Source organism: Mus caroli, chromosome 12 (genome assembly GCF_900094665.2).
Source record: "Mus caroli chromosome 12, CAROLI_EIJ_v1.1, whole genome shotgun sequence".
NCBI lineage: Eukaryota > Metazoa > Chordata > Mammalia > Rodentia > Muridae > Mus > Mus caroli.
In genome coordinates, this window is record NC_034581.1 from 79141308 (window position 1) to 79159437 (window position 18130).

Consider the following 18130-nt stretch of genomic DNA (forward strand, 5'->3'; position numbering starts at 1 on the left):
ACCCAAATGGAAGCACGGAGAGATGGAATTACTTACAGCTCACATTCACAGCTGAATAACTGGAGGAGCCAAAATGTAACCACGGGCAGCTGGAAGCAACGACCTCAGCAGGTAACTACTCTTGGAGTTCACATGATTCTGACTCATATGGGAAGATAGGGTGGGCTCAGGGTGAAAGAATACACAAAGGACCTCAATACAGTGGGTGAGCAGGTCACCGGTAAGAACTTCATTATTGACCCATTGCTGCCCCCTGGTGGTTTGCCTGGGAAACTCACAGGTGAAAAAAAACCCCGCAAGGCTCCAGTGCTATGCTATTCGGATTTTATGTATGGAGGCCTACACTGGCAATCTCAGCACTTGAGGTAGAAGCAGGAGGCTCAGAAAGTCAAGGTTCTCCGATACATGGCTAGTTCAAAGCCAGCCTGACCTCATCTCAAAAACAGCGTGTGCATTCTCTACCAAAAACTATGATCCATGACCATACCTGTCAGTCATCTTGAGATTTAATCAAGGGAACTGTTATCTGCTATGACGTTCTTTCTCCCCATCTCTCTGAGACTAGGTCTCTTTTAGCCCAGGCTGGCCTTGAACTCATTTTGTAGACGGGGTTGGTCTCCAACTCGCAGCAATCCTCATGCCTTCTAGAGCTGAGATTGAGTCAGGGAAGGGTGGGATGGCAGAGGGGTTAAGTTCAAGCTGATGTGGAACTCACGACCCTTCTGCCCTTGTTGGCTTGGGCCTACTTCTTTATTTAAATGGATCTCACTATGCTACTCGGACTGGCCTGGAACTCACATCCCTCCTGTCTCTGTAGAGCCACAGCCTCTTCTTCCCTCTCCTTTCTAGGCTTCCCCATGAGGGCACGTAGTGTCCCAGTCACCACGCCTCCTCGGGGGGTGCTAGGTGGTGGTTGCTGCTTCAGGCATGCTGGCAGCAATGCAGAACAAGGCCACTTTCTATGGATAAAGTCTAGCTGGTATAAATAAAAACGAGGAAACAGTCCTGTGAGTCGCATCTTCTCTAGAGCTTCGGAACTGGGTGCCTGCCTGCTATGGACCTAGGAGACTGCCGTCTGGAAGAAGGAGGCAACCACAGACTGAACACACACGCAGGAGTGGCAAGTTAGAATTTATGGGGAGGCCCAACCTTACATGCAGAGAGAGGATACAGACAAATACCGTTAAAAAACAAAACCAAGCACCTGCTACCAAGGATTGGCTTTAATGAAAACTACCAAAGAACGAGAGCTAACCACAAAGACGCAGCCACTCAGAGACAAATTTCTGCGGCAGACCTCCCCTCAGCCAGTCTGGATACCGAGGAGAGCTAGTCGCTACTGCTGAAGCGTTGGGGCAGAGGCTACCAAGGAGACTCATCTGACTGATAAGCCAGGGGCTGGGGACTCAGGAGGCACTTAGAAACAGGGGAGCTAACACCCCCAGGCAGCCAGAACACTCTGGGAAGCCATCCTTCACAGTGGATCCATAGCCCTGGGCCAAGGTATCTGACATCCCTAAGCAACCCCGTCCCATCCTGTCTGGTGGAACCTGCCTGTAATCCAACAGCAAACAGCCATGGACACCAATCTAATCTTTCCAGTTTCCCCTTTCCCTCCCGAAGCCTCCCCAGAGGCTATCTCGGGGGACAATGGCTCTGAGCTCTCAAGAGTAGTAGGCTTGCAGGTACTTCTTTGGAGGTTAAAAGGCATCAAACAGCATTCTTGAAATTCTGTTCATCATATGGCACTGATTCCATTTCGGGTCTGATTTCTGTTTCTTCCCCTCCCTCCGTCCATGGCCTCTCAGCCCACAGACACAGGGCGCCAAGGAGCCTAGCTTGTGATCTGAACTGGGATCTCCCAGCAGAAGAGATTATTCTTTTTGTCATCTTCAAGTTTCCATTCCACCACCAGTTTTATCTGGAAAAAAGAAAAAGAATTGGAAAAAATGAAACTAGAACCTTGGTTTTTATCCATAATTGGCTTAAGCGTGCACTTTCAATTCCGATTCTTTTTAAGTCCTATCACCTTGAAGCCAGATTAGGGTAGCCTGTGATCTTAAGCTCAGAAGGGTGAACTCTGTTAGTCAACGGTATCCTCCAACCTAGTCCAGTTTATGAACATAGTCTTCTAAGTGTGGTATTTCTTTCCTCCCTTCTTTCCTGCTTACATTTAAAAAACAAACAAACAAACAAACAAACATTTTTTATGTGTATGAACATTTGTCTGAATATGTGTGTATGTGCCCCACTTGTGTCCCTGATACCCACAGAGGGCAGAGAAGGGAACCAAGTCCCCTGGCACTGGAGATGGCTGTGAGCTGCCTCTTGGGGCTGGGAATTGAACCCTGGGTCTTCTGTAAGAACAGCTAGTGCTTTTTTTTTTTTTTGAGACAGGGTTTCTCTGTGTAGCCCTGGCTGTCCTGGACCTCACTTTGTAGACCAGGCTGGCCTCAAACTCAGAAATCCGCCTGCCTCTGCCTCCCGAGTGCTGGGATTAAAGGCATGCGCCACCACCACCCGGCTCTATTTTCTTTTTAGAAGATACAGTCTTGTTAGCTAGCCTAGATTGGCTTTGAATTTACTATGTAGTATGGCCTTAAATTTGTGGTAACCCCCTACTTCAGTCCCTTGACTACCGGGATTATAGGTGGATCACCATACCTGATTATCAAACGTAACTCTAAAATCCTTCTCTTTTCTTTCCTATTTTTCTTCCCTCCCTCCCTTTGTTGAAACAGAGTTTTTGTCACACAGCTTTAGCTGACCTAGAACTTGCTATGTAGCTCAGACTGGCTCCCAACTTCCAGTCTCTGCCTCCTGAGTGCTGGGATTATAGGTGTGCACTCCCAGGTTCCATCCTTAGATCAGAGGCGCATAACTAGAGTCTCCTATGATTCCTCGGTGTAAGGAAACTCTCTTGTTAGCTAGGAATGGAGACGGCCAAGCACAAGGTTGGTCCAAAGCAGTGGTCCTCCACTTGTGGGTCATGACTCCTAGGGGAGTTGTATGACCCTTTCACAGGGCTCTCCCCAAACCACGGGGAAACACAAATACTTATGTTACAATTCATAGCAGTAGCAAAAGTACAGCTATGAATTAGCAACAAAAATAATTTTCTGGTTGGGGGTCATCACAACATGAGGAACTGTATTAAAGGGTCAAACCTTTGGAAGGGTTGAGAACCCCTGGTCCAAAGACATGTGCAACTGAATAATGTCAAGGGTCACCACCCTGTGAAGCCAAAGAATGTCACCTAACCTCCTTAAACTGTGTTGTCCCCTCCCCGGCCCCCACTCCTTCTTCCTCTCCCCGTTTTGCTTTGTGTCTTCTAACGCAGGTTCTCACATCAAAGCCCAGACTGGCTTGGAACTTATCATACAACCCAGGCTGTTTTGAACGCACAGTGATGCTCCTGCCCTGCCTTTTTGAGCGCCAGGATTACAGCACCATCGTGCACAGGTCTTAAGATGATTTCTGCTCAACTCTCATTTGAGATCGCCACCTTGACTCTTTACGTTGAAGCTATGAGCTGTGTTGTTGTTGGTACTTTGTTTCTTAAGACATAGTCTCACTTCTTCATCCCGGGCTAACCTGGACCTCCAGAATACACTAGATAGCTGAGGCTGGCCTTCAACCCATAGTGATCCTCCTGCCTGAGCTTTCTGTGTTGGAAGTGTGAGCCATTGTCCCTTCTAATTTTGTAGGTTTTTTTTTTAGACAATCTCACCATGTATTGTAGGCTAGCTCTGAATTCAGAGATCTGCCTGCTCTGGGATTAAAGGTGCTCATCAACAGGGTTGTTTGTTTGTTTGTTGTTGTTTTAGAGATTTAATGAGCCACTAGGACCAGTGGTATGAGTGTTTTGTCAGAAAGTATATAAGAGCACCATGTGCACGCAGTGTCCTAGTTGACCAGTAGAGGGCATTGAAACCCCTAGAATTGGAGTTATAGAGAGTTGTGAGGGGCCATAGGCAGCTGGGAACTAACTGGTCCCCTAGAAGAGCATCAAGTGCTCCTAACCACTGAACCATCTCTCCAGCCCCCACCTCTAATTCTAATCAAGTAGCTCTTTCTTCATGGTTCCTCTCTAACCTAAGCACTCAAGGGAAGGGGTTGCCCATCCTTAGTTACAGACACCTTCCCCTCAAACTGACTTCACAATGTAACACTTGCGGGGCAATAACAGCTACATTCCTGAAAACCTGGCTTTGATTGCAAGACTCGTGTATGTTACTGGTTTTTTTTTGTTTTTTGTTTTTTTTTGGTTTTTCGAGACAGGGTTTCTCTGTGTAGTCCTGGCTGTCCTGGACCTCACTTTGTAGACCAGGCTGGCCTCGAACTCAGAAATCCGCCTGCCTCTGCCTCCCGAGTGCTGGGACTAAAGGCGTGCGCCACCACGCCCAGCCCGACGTTACTGTTTTTTTAAACAGTTTAAACTTTTCAAACTAAATACAAAGTACCTACCGTGAATCAGGCTCTGACAGATCTCTGCATACTGACGCTGTGAGCCAGCCACCTACAAATCTTTAGGGTCTCCAACAACCCTTAAACTAGGGGTACCCAACCTTCCTGATGCTGTGACCCTTTAATACAGTTCCTCATGTTGTGGTGACTCCCAACCAAAAATTTATTTTCGTTGCTACTTCATAACTGTAATTTTGCTGCTGTAAGAATCATGTTAATATCTGTGTTTCTTAGGTGACCCTCGTTAAAGGGTCGTTTAGCCCCAAGGGGGTTGAGAACCACTGTCTCAAAGACCACTGATATTTCAGTCTTCTAGAATGTCTGTTAATTACTTCTCTTTTTCTAGAAACAAATTACATCTGGGTTCTACTTGACTTCCTTTAAAAAAAAAGTAACGCCTGTGAAGATTAATGACATATGTCTGTAATTCCAGAATTTTCGAGGTTGAGGCAGGAGGACTGCCTTGAGTTCAAGGCCAACCAACCTGGGCTACCAAGTGAGATCTCGTCTGAATACAAACAATTTTAGAACAAAACAATGAAGTAGCCCCTTTTTTGGGGGGGGTGGGGGGGCACTGGCTTTATGTCCTTCATTTTTATAACGATCCCTACCTAGGGGACACCACTCCAGCACCTGTGGATAGCGAGTACATAAAGTCGGCTTGTGGATGGAGGGGCGCACAGCTCCACTGAGACACTCAAGTGCTGCTGCTAAGTGGTCCTGCTCTCTCCTTAAGAATATGGAGGAGACCCATAATCAGCCTCCAAACGTTGACACCATTGCATACACTAGCAAGATTTTGCTGAAAGGACCCTGATATAGCTGTCTCTTGTGAGACAATGCCGGAGCCTAGCAAACACAGAAGTGGATGCTCACAGTCAGCTATTGGATGGATCACAGGGTCCCCAATGGAGGAGCTAGAGAAAGTACCCAAGGAGCTAAAGGGAACTGCAACCCCATAGGTGGAACATTATTATGAACTAACCAGTANCNCAGAGCTCTTGACTCTAGCTGCATTTGTATCAAAAGATGGCCTAGTCGGCCATCACTGGAAAGAGAGGCCCATTAGACACGCAAACTTTATATGCCCCAGTACAGGGGAACGCCAGGGCCAAAAAGTGGGAGTGGGTGGGTAGGGGAGTTGGGGGGGGGGAGGGTATGGGGGACTTTTGGGATAGCATTGGAAATGTAAATGAGGAAAATATTAATTAAAAAAAAAAAGAAAGTGCCAAGAGATTCAGAAAGATAAATACAGTTCTTATCTACACCAAGGGAAAAACATTTTACTAATAACATTTTCAATTAATGAGTTAAAAAAAAAAACCAACAAAGAATATGGAGGAGATACCAGGATCCTGAAGATGCTGCCAAGGCAGTTTATACCTTTAACTATTTGTTACCTAGGTAACATCTTTTAACACTGCACAGGCTTTGGACTTAGGAGACGTAGCTCTAAATCCAGGTGCTAAGACTTCTTGGCAGAGTGGACTGGACTCTGTATTATGTAATACCAGAAGCTTAAAATTCTTTGCTTGTACGTCAGAGATAATAGCACCACTACACAGGGAGGCGGTGAGGGCTAGGGCTATAAAAATGGCGCCCTTGGGTCCCTCAACTCATCTCCTCTCCCTCAGGCCTTTCCTGCTCCACCACCAGCTCTTTGCCCCAGTCTCTGCATCTCACTCCCAGCCCCGGGGCGCGCCTGGTGTCCTCGGCCACAGTGCCACTTACACAGGGGTATTCACTCTTCACCGGAAGCTTATTCAGGTAGCTGTAGACCTTGTCTTTCTGGATGGGGCAGTTGATTCCACTCTTACAACCGTCAGGCTCAGGAATAGGGAAGGGGACCCGGATCCCTTCCAGGATGCCGTGGACCAAGGCCGTGCTGTTCTGGGACTGAGTGCCTAGGAAGACAGGGAGTCAGGTGGAAGGCAGCTATGCATTTGTGAATCTAAGTCAAGTCGTCAAATACATCATTAAATGCTGGAATGGTGACTCCAGAAGATCAGGGAGTCCCGAACTGTGGGGTCTCCATCCCTATGAGTCACATTCAATACCTAGCCTTGTCACGTGATGAAGGAAGCTGGTCTCTTCACTTGCTCTCCATCAAGGGAATCAGGCTACTGGGACAGATAACCTTATCTCTCTCCCAGGACCACTGACTTCTGTCACTGAGTTTTTAAATACTACAGTCTAGCACAGCAGTGGCAGGTAATCCTTCAGATGCTGTGGGAGATTAAAAAGGAAGTTCATTTCTCTAGCCCCTACCCTGCAAGATAAGCAGAAGGGATGAAAGCCAGGAGTGAAGGTATTCTAAAGAGACCACCGTGTGCCTCCCTCTGACTATCAGGCTATGGAAACAATGTGCCCCAAGGAATTGGAACTCCCCACTGGAAGAAGGGAAAAGCTGAGCCCTGGTACCAGCAAAAGAAGGAACTTGCCATGTAGGAAGGTCACAGGGTTCTGACAACTTGGAGACAGGCCAGGAGCTGAGCTAAGGATACATTTAATACCTTGACCTCTTGCCTTCTATTTAGACCTAAGCCTTGTCAGTGACCCGGAAGAGCTCACTAAGGTCAGTGACCCAGAAGAGCTCACTCAGCCTCTGGATTTGTTCCTCTTCCCAGTGTGACCACACTCAGTTTCCTCTCACAAGCTGTCACTGTGTTTTTAATCAGCACACGGAGGACAAGGCTGCCAGGGCCCAGACCCGTCTCCTCCAGTAACATTACACATTGTAAGGGCATTTTAGAGACCTAGGGTATTAGCCGGGTCTCACTTGTTTCCTTTTTAAATAATAACAATGCCTAAATTACATTAGTACACGTAGTCAGTGGGGGAGAGGTCACAGCATATGTACAGAGGTGAGAGGACAAGATTCAGGAGTCAGACTTCCTGTTCACGGCGTGGATTCTGCGGTTCAACTTTAGGGTGTCAGCCTTGGCGACAGAGCAGGCTTCGTCACCTGCCAGGTCATCAACAGGGACTCTTTTCTTTTTTAAGATTTATTTATTTTATGTATGTGAGTACCCTGTTGCTGTCTTCAGACACACCAGAAGGGGGCATCGGATCCCATTGCAGATGGTTGTGAGCCACCGTGTGGTTGCGGGAATTGAACTCGGGACCTCTATGAAGAGCAGCAGTCAGTGCGCCCCTCCCTCTCAGGGACTCTATGTTTATTCAGCATCATGATCAGACCGACCATTACTCTGATCAACAACACGGATCAAGAAAACTTTGTGCATTAAAACCCTTCACTTGGGGAGGGAGCAGCGGAGAGTAACCCAGGCAGGGAGGAAGGCTTGTTGTTCTTCCAGAGGACCAGGGTTCAGGTCTCAGCATCTACATGGTGGCTTACAACCATCCAGAACACTAATTCTAGGGGATCCAACAGCCTCCCCTGACCCTTGTGAGCACCAGACATGCATATACTAAATATGCACACATGCTGGCAAAAACTATAGAATAAATCTAAAATCAAAACTAAAAAAAAAAAAAACCCAAAATCCAAAGTCATAATAACAATTATGAAACAGAACACAACACCCCCCACCCCCACCCCGTCACTGGAATGTGTTACACTTTCCACAGAACAGAAACTAAAATAACTTGTTCCGCAATTAGTCACAGAAACAGCTCAGATACACCAGGAGTATCTAAAGCATGTCTTCTTCTCACCACCGCTACTGTGTTTTGCTGAGGTCTTAACTTATAACCTGAGGCTTCCCCGTCACTTCCTGGGCTCTCCTCTCCTGTAAGCTTGGCTTCCTGGCTATAACTAGAACCTTCTGCCACAGAGAGCTACTGCACTGGCAGCTTGGTCTTGTGGTTTAGCTAGGCACCTTTTTACCACCATGGGCCCCAGAGCTTCTGCCTCCAGAGCTGCCTTCCATCACAGGCCCAGCATCTGAAGATGAATTACGGTAACTATCAAAATTGCTGCTGTGCCCACTGCCTCCAAAATGGCTTCTGAATCCATTACAGTCATCCCCACTGGCATCACACACAGCACGGCCACCACCGACGCCATCACTGCCACTAAAGTTTTCTCCATACTTAAACCTAACCCTGCCACTGGTACCAAACCAACTTGCTTTTTGGTCATGGTGATTCACTGCAGCGAGAGAAACTCTGATTGAGGCCCTCACTAACCCTGGAGCTGGGCTGGTTCCATTCATCTTTCCAGCCGGCCAGCCTCTGCCACCCACTGCCCTGAATGCATGTATGTATGTGTGTGTGTGTGTGTGTGTGTGTGTGTCCACACCCGGCTTTTTATGTAGGTGCTGGGATCTGAACTCAGGTCTTCACATTTATGCAGCAAGTGTTCTTACATACTGAGTCTCTCCCCAACCTCTAGATTTTTTTCTTAAACAAACAGGGGACAGGGCATATGAGGAAAGTAAGCGGAGTGGGCATTCTTCAAGCTTGGAAGCCAACAGTGCTGAGAACTTTGAGTCCTACATAGTTCACGGGAGAGTAAGCAAAGGAAGGTTTCCAAGCAGCTGCTCTCTCCAGAGAGAAGCATTTTGCACGTGTCTAGATATCTTCATTTATCTTTATGTGTCTGTGTGTATGCACACATATGTTTTGGTGCCTGTGCAAGGAGGGGAGGTGGCAGGACTCGATCCCCTTGAGCTGGAGTTGCAGGTGGTTGTGAGTCACCACATGGGCATCGGAAATCCAATTGAGGTCCTCTTCAAGGGCAGCAAGCTCTCTCAACTGCTGAGCCATGTCTCTGTGGTGCAACACCGGCCCCACACCCCTGTGGGTGTGTGTATGGGGGGCGTGTCTCGAGTGTGACACAATGCACAAGTGGAGATCGGAGAACCACTTGAAGGATTCAGTTTTTTTCCTTTGACTGTCTGGGTTCTCGGGATTGAACGTAAGTCATCCAGCTTGGGGACAAGTGCTTTTACCCACAGAGCCACTTCACACAGACCCTTTCTCTTGAGATAAGGCAGCAGTTCTCAACCTGTGGGTCTTGACCCCTTTGAGGGGGGTCAAATGACCCTTTTGTAGGGTCACATATCAGAAATTTACACCATGACTCATAACAATAGCCAAATTACAGTTATGAAGTAGAAACGAAAGCAATTTTGTGGCTAGAGGTCACCACAACATGAGGATCTATATTAAAGGGTCGGAGCATGAGGAAAGTTGAGAGCCTACTGAGATAAGGTCTCTCTATGTAGTTTCATCTAGCCTAGAATTACCTAGAATATGAGGCTGCTCTTGGGCTTCCCCCACAGGCTGGCTGGAATGAAGGTTATGAAGGAGTTTTGAAGTTTGCAGAATTAAGTTTCTACTAATCACAATGTAAATAGCTTCCATTCTATCGTCAGCTGAAACCCCTCTAAGAGTTCGATGTGCATTATGGGTCAAGTCAGACAAAACGCCAAGCTGTTCTCTCTAACCTGTGGCCACAGCAGAATCAAGCTGTTTGCTTACGAGGAGTCTGGTCCTCACTGGTGAGACAAACGGAAGCCTGCGGGGCGCAGGGAAGCCTGGAGGGAGTGTGTGGGGTGGATGGAGCCCCAGGTGAATGTGTATAATTGAAGTGGGCACAGCCATACCAAGGACCCAATGCCTTAGACCCACGGGAAACTCAAAACCTTCCTCCTGTAGGTAGAGTGTGAATCCTGGCAGTACATGCAAAACTAGAGCTGCAGCTCCCCCTCCCAGAACTTTACAGCTTGAGGCTACCCTGCTATAGAGCCCTCCTACGTAGACTAGCTAACCTCTCCCATAACTCTAGGTACCACTCCAGCGTGGCTGTCACTCCCACACCGCCACCTCGGTAAGGCTTCCAGGACCAGGCTGCACCTGAAACAGTAGGAGCCCAGAGCGTGAAGGGTGTTTGAGGACACAGTGGTGGCCCTGGGGGTTTCCTGCTGTGAGACATCACACAGCTACCCTGGCATCTGAGAGGAGCTCTGGAGTAGTTCTGACTCACAGCTAAGGTTTCACGTTCCCAGCTTTGGCGTCTGTTTTATATGTTGTGAAACTACTACAGGATTCCCCCCGCTTCCCACATCTAGCTGGAATTGTCAGTTGAACGGGGTCCTCCCTTCCATCAACTCAGTCCTCCAGGTTTCCTTTCCGAACTCGACAAGTATCGGAGAATTATGGACCCAGACTCCGTCCTGTCTGAGAACATAGCGAATTCTAGCTTTGTGTACGTTGTCAGGAAGGAGGCTGACAAATCCCTTGGTCCCCTTTGCTCACTCCTATGCCTCACATACATTTATATTATGGGATCGGCATGAATTGGAGGGAGACGCCACATCTACTCACCACTGGTAAAGGTGATGTTGACACTGTAGGACTGGCCTTTGTGCAGTTGACAGGGATCGGTGGGACACGGGCTCACATTCACCTCCTTTATAACTCCCACCTTAGAGCCTGAAAAAAAAAAAGAAAAGAAAAATAAAGAAAACAAAGTTGAGTTTGACTAGGGAAGAAAACTGCATCCCCGAGGCTGCCCAGTGCCTCATGGGAGGTACCCTCCTCCCTCACTGTACTTGGGGATGCTTCTGCTTTCCTGAGATGAACTCTTTTTTTTTTTTTCCAAGACAGGGTTTCTCTGTATAGCCCTGGCTGTCCTGGAACTCTGTAGACCAGGCTGGGCTCGAACTCAGAAATCCGCCTGCCTCTGCCTCCCAAGTGCTGGGGTTAAAGGTGTGCACCACCATGCCCGGCTCTGAGATGAACTCTTTAAGACGATGCACAATTAGAATGAAGAAGTTGGGGCGGGGTAGATGGCTCAGGAGGTGAAACGCTTGCTGCACAGTGTGAGGGCCTGAGTTTGAACCCCTGCAAAGGAAGCTGGGTGTGGTGGTGTGCACGTGTGACTCCTGTGCTTATGGAGATGCGAGCAGAGAGAGGAAACCCTGTGAGCTTTCTAGTCAGCTACATTGCAGGGTGCAGCCAGCACAGCTCGAAAAAAACCAAAAAAAAAAAAAAAAAAGAGAGAGAGAGAAGGTAAGGACTGACACATGAAGTTATCCTCTGAGCTCTACGTGTGCACATCCACACACGTTACACACCCACCTTCTCTCTCTCTCATACACACACACACTCACAACTTGAGACTCAGTACTGCTAAAATCAATTCTATAAATTGAATAAAAATCTAGTCGATTTTTTTTGGCAAAGGGAATATGTATGTGGGGTAGTGCCAGGAAACTTGGTAAGGCTGAGCAGGTTCAGAGACCCCAGCACCCATCTGAGAACAGTAGGCACCTCCCTGCTCCCTGACAAGATTCCTGGTCTGGAACATGTGACCACACTCCTCACATAGGAAAGTAATGGTCTCAAAGATCAGAACAGAGTTCTCCATGCTAATGAGGCCCTGAGGGTTTAGCCAATAATCTTCCCTTCTTGGACATTCCTTCCTGTAAAAGGTATTTAATCTCTGACCCACCCTGGGGAAGTGATCTGCACCCACACTGAACGGGCAATAAACAGTATGGATAAGCATGGACTGTCTCTCGGTCATCAAGAACCCGGTGGGGCTTGGTCTACAGAGTGATGCTAAGTCTCCCATGGAAGGCCTTTCCACTGTCCTGGACTCACTTCCTCTGAGCTAAGCTGCCCCCTCCCCCGGGGCCCCTGCTTCCCCCTCCTCCACGTCTCACTGTCCTCAGCCTGCAGGGCCCTTCCATGACTCCTCACTCAGTTTCCAGTGGGATCTGGATGTCTGGGATTAAACTCAGGTCATCTTGGTAACAATGGCCCTGAGCAGCTGAGCCAGCTGGCAGGCCTTTTCTAGCTTAAAGGCTCCAGCTGTACACGGCTTCCTAAAGCAATAGGCAGTTGTATGAGTGGTCTGGGTTAGTCAGTCAAACTTAGCTTTGTAGGTTAGTGGTACATACAACCCGCTGACTTGTGAGTGAGTGGTTTATGGAACATAAGGGAAATCACCAATTTCAACCCTCAGTGGAAGAATGGCTCTAAAAGGAGGAACTGGCTCTTTCTACAGTGGGAGGACCCTCCCTTAAAGCTAACGTCCTCCACAGCACTTCTGCCTTCCTGTTAGTCACGTTCTCTGAGGGCAAGGGCCGATCCAAGAGGATCACGGAGCAGCGCTCTGGCTCTAAGTCAAGTCTTGACTAGATCATTAAACTGACTTTTCCCAGAACTGAGCAGAGGAAGGGGGAGACAGAGGATTTATAGTCCCCTCGAAAACTTTTAGGGCCCGGACTGGCCAAGGTACTACAGGTCAGCCAGTACTCTGAGTCAGTCAAGCCGCTGAGGCAAGAGAAACACGGATTGAGACCAGCTTTGTTTCAAACAAACAAATAGATAAATAAATACATACATACACACTTGGGTCCCAAGCACGGCTGATTCACTCAGCCAAGATGGACGCAAACCCAGCTACACTGACCAGCAGAGTAGCCATCCTAGCTAGGCTGAGATTACTGAAACAGTGAACCCCCATGGCTTGTGGGGGAAGGCGAGACCTTGATGCCAGCCAGAAGAGAGACCTGCTCCCCAGGAAGAGATTTCACACAGATCCGACAACTTGTTAGGCCACCTAGTAGGAGAGACCTGAGCTGACGGCCTTATTACTCCTTTACACCTCTTATCCATGCCCAAGACTGACCGGGACATTTGTACGTTCTTCTTTCCAGTGTGGCCACACTGAATAAATCTTTCTCAGCTTTTCAATATTGCTTGCTCTTAAAATTTTTTTTTCTTTAAGGTTTGTTTACTGTATGTGTGTGAACCCATTTCCTGTGCATACATATACACACACGGTACCCATGGAGATCAGAAGAGGGCATTGGATTCCCTAGGAGCTATGGATGGTTGTGAGCCACCACGAGGGTCCTGGGAACTGAACCTGAGTCCCTTGGAAGAGCAGTAAGTACCCTAAGCCACTGAGCCACACCTCTGGCCCTCTTTACCTGACTATTTATTTATTTATTTTGGTTTTTCAAGACAGGGTTTCTCTGTGTAGCCCTGGCTGTCCTGGAACTCTGTAGACCAGGCTGGCCTCAAACTCAGAAATCCGCCTGCCTCTGCCTCCCAAGTGCTGGGATTAAAGGTGTGCGCCACCACCGCTCGGCTTTACCTGACTCTTTAACTGGCATTTGAACCGTGTGGTCACGCCTAGCGTGTAGCGGTGACCAAAACCCAGGCTTGTTCACACTCCTGCGACAGTTCCAGTTATGGGTACTTGACCCTGGATTTCTTTTCCTCTCCAGTAAAATTACTAAGCTAAGGGTTGCATAGTTGCTAGAAATATTATACGTGTAAACACTACTTATGCTGATAAAATACTGGTAGGAAAAAGAATAATTCAAGCCCCTGACAGGGTAGGTTAATGATACTCTAGCTGACTAAGGCTCATCACCTGGGCTTGAAGTCTTACCAGCTCAGCTTTCCACTGTGTAGCTTCAAGGCAAGATACTTCACATCTGGGCTGCCCTAGGGTTAGCGGGCCAGCGTATCTGCAGATTTCAGATACTTATCTGGAACACGGTGGTGCCATTGAAGTTGGAGGTTATGATTACCATCACGTCTGGATTCGGTCCGAGAGCTAAAGTACCTGTTCCTGGGTGGGTAAGCAAAGCTCTCCTCTCGCACCAAAGCTATGCCTCTCCTTAAATATACTTCATAGACGAAAATAACATTTGCAACCCACAGTCCAGACACTTGCTGTCTGGAATGGAGAATGGAGAGAGTAGAGAGTAGGCAAATCACAAGCCGGGACCACGCTGCCTGCTACGTAGTTAGCTCAGAACCATTCAGTAAAACTAGAAATGACAAAGTGAAAAACTGAATGCACTTGACGTTCTCTACCGGGCTTGCCCTCAGGCTGGAAGGTGCTCTTCAAATTCCCTCAAGGCCACAAGGCTGATCTACGGAGGTCTGTAAACAACACTTTACAATCCCCATCTCCCAGCTGGCCTGCACAGCTCGTGCTCAGTACCCTGTGTGAGAAGCATCATCTTACACCAGCCCCTGAGTTGAAAATCGAAGTTCACGTGAACTTCAGTGCCCAGCTCCACCCAGCTGCTGGGTCACATGATCTCACAGGATCTGGGGAAAGGGTACTTAAGAGTTCCTTTATGCGGTTTTTCTCCTGCCCCCTGACAAGAGGTTCCCGGACTTCAAAAGTCAATAGAACACACTCCTCAGTTCCCACTGCAAACACTGCATAAGCAGCAGCTCACTTGGTTCTATTTTACACTTGAGGCGATCCCAGCCCAGGAGAAGGTGGGCATAGAATGGAATGCAAAACCTTTCACCTGGGTGCCGACATTTTTACATTATATTTTCTAATTCAAAAGGAAATTCAAGCCAGGCGTAGTGGCCCACGCCTTTAATCCCAGCACTTGGGAGGCAGAGGCAGGCGGATTTCTGAGTTCAAGGCCAGCCTGGTCTACAAAGTGTGTTTCAGGACAGCCAGGGCTATACAGAGAAACCCTGTCTCAAAAAAACCAAAACAAACAATCACAACACAACAAAAAAAGGAAATTAAAAAATCAGTCATGGCACACACATGCGCATACACATACATATACATACATACATACACACACACACATGCACATACACCCCCGCTTTCCTTTAAGTTAACTCTAGGCCGGAGAGCTGACTCAGCAAGTAAAGGGCCTCGCTACCAAGGCTGAGAACCTGAGTTCAATTTCCCGGGGAGAACTGACTTCTGAAAGCTGCCCTCTGGGTCCTCCTACATACATACATACATACACACAGATAGATAGATAGATAGATAGATAGATAGATAGATAGATAGATAGATGGATGCAACATGAAAATACAAGTTCTTCCAAGGTGTAACCTGTCAAAAAAAGCCAGGCATGAACATGAACACAGCCAAAGTAGAGGCAGGCAAATCTTCGTGAGTTCAGCCTGGTCTACAAAGGTGTCTCAAAATAAACAAAACCCACCACCATTACCACCAAAATAATGAAGTTCAGCAGGACAGTGAGGAGGGGGCGCCTTTAATCCCACCTCTCAAAAGGCAGAGGCAGGCAGATCTCTGAGTTTGAGGCTGCCTGGTCCACACAGATCAAGTTCTAGGACAGCTAGGGATCTGTTGCATAGAGAAATCCTGTCTCAAAAAACAAAACAAAACAAAACAAAACAAAACAAAACACAGTCCAAGTGGCTCCTAGGGACTTATCAGCTATCAACTTATCAACTCCTTATAAGTCCTAGGGACTTATCAACTTATCAACTCCTGCTGTTGGTCTGTGTGCTTTAGTTTCCTTCTCTGTAAAACAGATAGTGAAGAATAAGTTAATAAAATGAATACAGTGAATGAGACTTGGTTCTCAATAAAGGAGGGGTAGGGGGTGATATCCCTGTGGATAAAGTGAAAACCCGAATTCAATTCCCAGAAGCCACATAAAAATGCCACTTATGGTGGCACACACATGTAATCTTGACCCTGGGAGGTCTACTATGTCTCAAAAGACGTGGGCAGTGCTCTTGAGGATGACACTTGAGGGGTTGGACTCCGGCTTCCACATGCTTGGGTACACATGAATACACACACACACATGAGAAATAAAATAAAAATTTAAGAAGTTTAACAGAAGGGAAAAACAGGTACTTTAAAGAAACAGCCACTTTGAGCTAGCCTCCAGGTTTAGTGGATGACATCTGTGAACTATTGATAGGCAGTGGCCCTTATTATTTAATCCAGTTCCACATTGCCCACCCTTGCTTTCGCTTTAACAGAACTTTTAATATCATATTAGAGGCAGTATGAATTCCCTTGTTTCCTTTTTCAGTGAGTATTTATTGAGTATTTACTATCATTCCATAGTACTGGATACTGGCTACAGAGAAGCATATTTAGCTTGGTTCCTCACTCAGCAGTGTGACTACAGAAGGCTTTAATCCATCTCCCACTCCCACCTCTACCTCCTTAGTAAGGGGTGTGTGTGTGTCTGTGCCTGGGAGTGCAGGTAGGTAGCTGAGAAGGCCCAGAGTTGGGGTATAAGCAGTTGTGAGCCACCTGATGTGGGGATTGAACTCTAGTCCTCCGGAATAGTAGTTCCCCTTAACCACTAAGCCATCTCTCCAGTCCTAATAACTCTTTTTTTTTTTTAAAGATTTATTTATTTATTTTTTTTATTATATGTAAGTACACTGTAGCTGTCTTCAGACACTCCAGAAGAGGACGTCAGATGGTTGTGAGCCACCATGTGGTTGCTGGGATTTGAACTTCGGACCTTCAGAAGAGCAGTCGGGTGCTCTTACCCACTGAGCCATCTCACCAGCCCCCTAATAACTCTTTAACTTACTGCTTCATTATGGTCTGTTTCCCCCTGCTCAAATATTTTACAAAATCAGTTTGTCTTTCCACCCATCACTGCTGCCTTTTCCACCCCAGCCCCCTGCACTGCTCCCACAACTAAGTGTACTGGCTTGACTGGACAAACTCAGAATTTCTACCCTCTATTATATTTTCCAATAAAGAGTCCAGGGACAGCGTTGGGAGGGAGGCGTCACATGATGTCACTAGAAATACGAATTTTTTAGGAGACAAGGATCAAGAATCATGGAATTCATTAGGACAATGGAAACCCTACTTTGTAAATGAATGTTATGAGAAGGAGAACTAGCTTTTGTCTCCTTAGCGGAGATGGGGTGGGGAGGTGGATGGTTCGTCTAAGACCAGAGCAGAATTGACATGGATTTGGAAGGCCAAACTGGGCTACAGAGTGAGGCTGCCTCAGTCCCCTCCCAACCAAACTTCAAACGAACAAAGGGAGAAAGGCCAGTGACGATACAAGGCATAAATCAAAATAAGTCCCGTGCCTATTCCTTCAATCCGTGTTAGATGCAGACCTGCTGTCTACCCTATTGTTTTATTTTTTGCTTTTATTTGTTTACTTTTTTTTCAGACAGGGCTCAATAAGTCCAGGCTAGCCTTAAATCTGCAATCCTCCTCCGTCCATTGAAATCTCCAAGCCCTTGAGCGCTGTAATATATGCCCGCTTGATGTTCACCCAAGAAACTTTAGTGAACTTCAGCACACGGTTCGCCTTGTGAGTGTTTTAGATTATCCCAAAACACGAATTGCAAGGAGAAACAAAGTTGTGCGGAGGGGTTAAGTTTCATCAAGGCTAGTACCTTCGGCCCAACCTAGTCCATTCCACGTTCCAGGAACCCGCCCAATCCACCCCCGCGGGTCTCCTCGAGTGGGCTCAGTGCTCACCGCAGTCCTTGAAGTGCAGGGGCTCCGCCAGGCTGGCAGCGACCAGCGCCAGCAGCAGGATCGTGGCGGCCAGAAAGCGCATCGTGGGTATGAAAGCTCTGCAATCTAAGAAGGGAAAGCAGCGCGGACAGTCACAAGATAAACTTGTCCCGGCAGACCCGAGGGTGGAGCCAGATCAGGCCACTTGTGACCAGTAACCAGCGAAGGCCCGCCTGCGCCCCGCCCCGGGCTCCCGGGCCGCCAGGCCTGCAGCTTGCCCTTTATCTCCTCCCATCTCTTCCGCTTCCAGGCAGGGCCTGCTGAGAACTCGCTCTTTGCGTTCGCCCCGTTCTATTGGTACCGACCCACTTCGGCAAGTGGAAGCGTTCTCTGTCAATCAAAGCCCTCTTATCACGCTATACCCAATAGGCACGCTTGGGGGCGGAGGCTCGATGCAGCCCCGCCCCCTCCCTTCTCCCC

General features: G+C 47.7%; 1 protein-coding gene across 1 annotated transcript; it reads right to left on the reverse strand.

Moving 5' to 3' along the window:
• Positions 1–1118: 1118 nt before the first annotated feature.
• Npc2 (NPC intracellular cholesterol transporter 2) lies at positions 1119–17964 on the reverse strand. Its single transcript, XM_021178916.2, has 4 exons — positions 17672–17964; positions 10762–10869; positions 6199–6371; positions 1119–1921 (listed from the first exon to the last, which is right to left on the reverse strand). The coding sequence occupies exons 1-4, from the start codon at positions 17751–17753 to the stop codon at positions 1835–1837; spliced, it is 450 nt and encodes a 149-aa protein (XP_021034575.1). The 5' UTR covers positions 17754–17964; the 3' UTR covers positions 1119–1834.
• Positions 17965–18130: the final 166 nt, after the last annotated feature.

Excerpts from the sequence above, each read along its gene's own strand:
- Npc2 (XM_021178916.2), bottom strand. The coding sequence starts at position 17,753 with ATGCGCTTTCTGGCCGCCACGATCCTGCTGCTGGCGCTGGTCGCTGCC. Across the intron at positions 6,372-10,761 it reads CAACATCACCTTTACCAGTG|GCACTCAGTCCCAGAACAGC; the intron begins GTGAGTAGATGT and ends CTGTCTTCCTAG. Across the intron at positions 1,922-6,198 it reads TGAAGAGTGAATACCCCTGT|ATAAAACTGGTGGTGGAATG; the intron begins GTAAGTGGCACT and ends TCTTTTTTCCAG.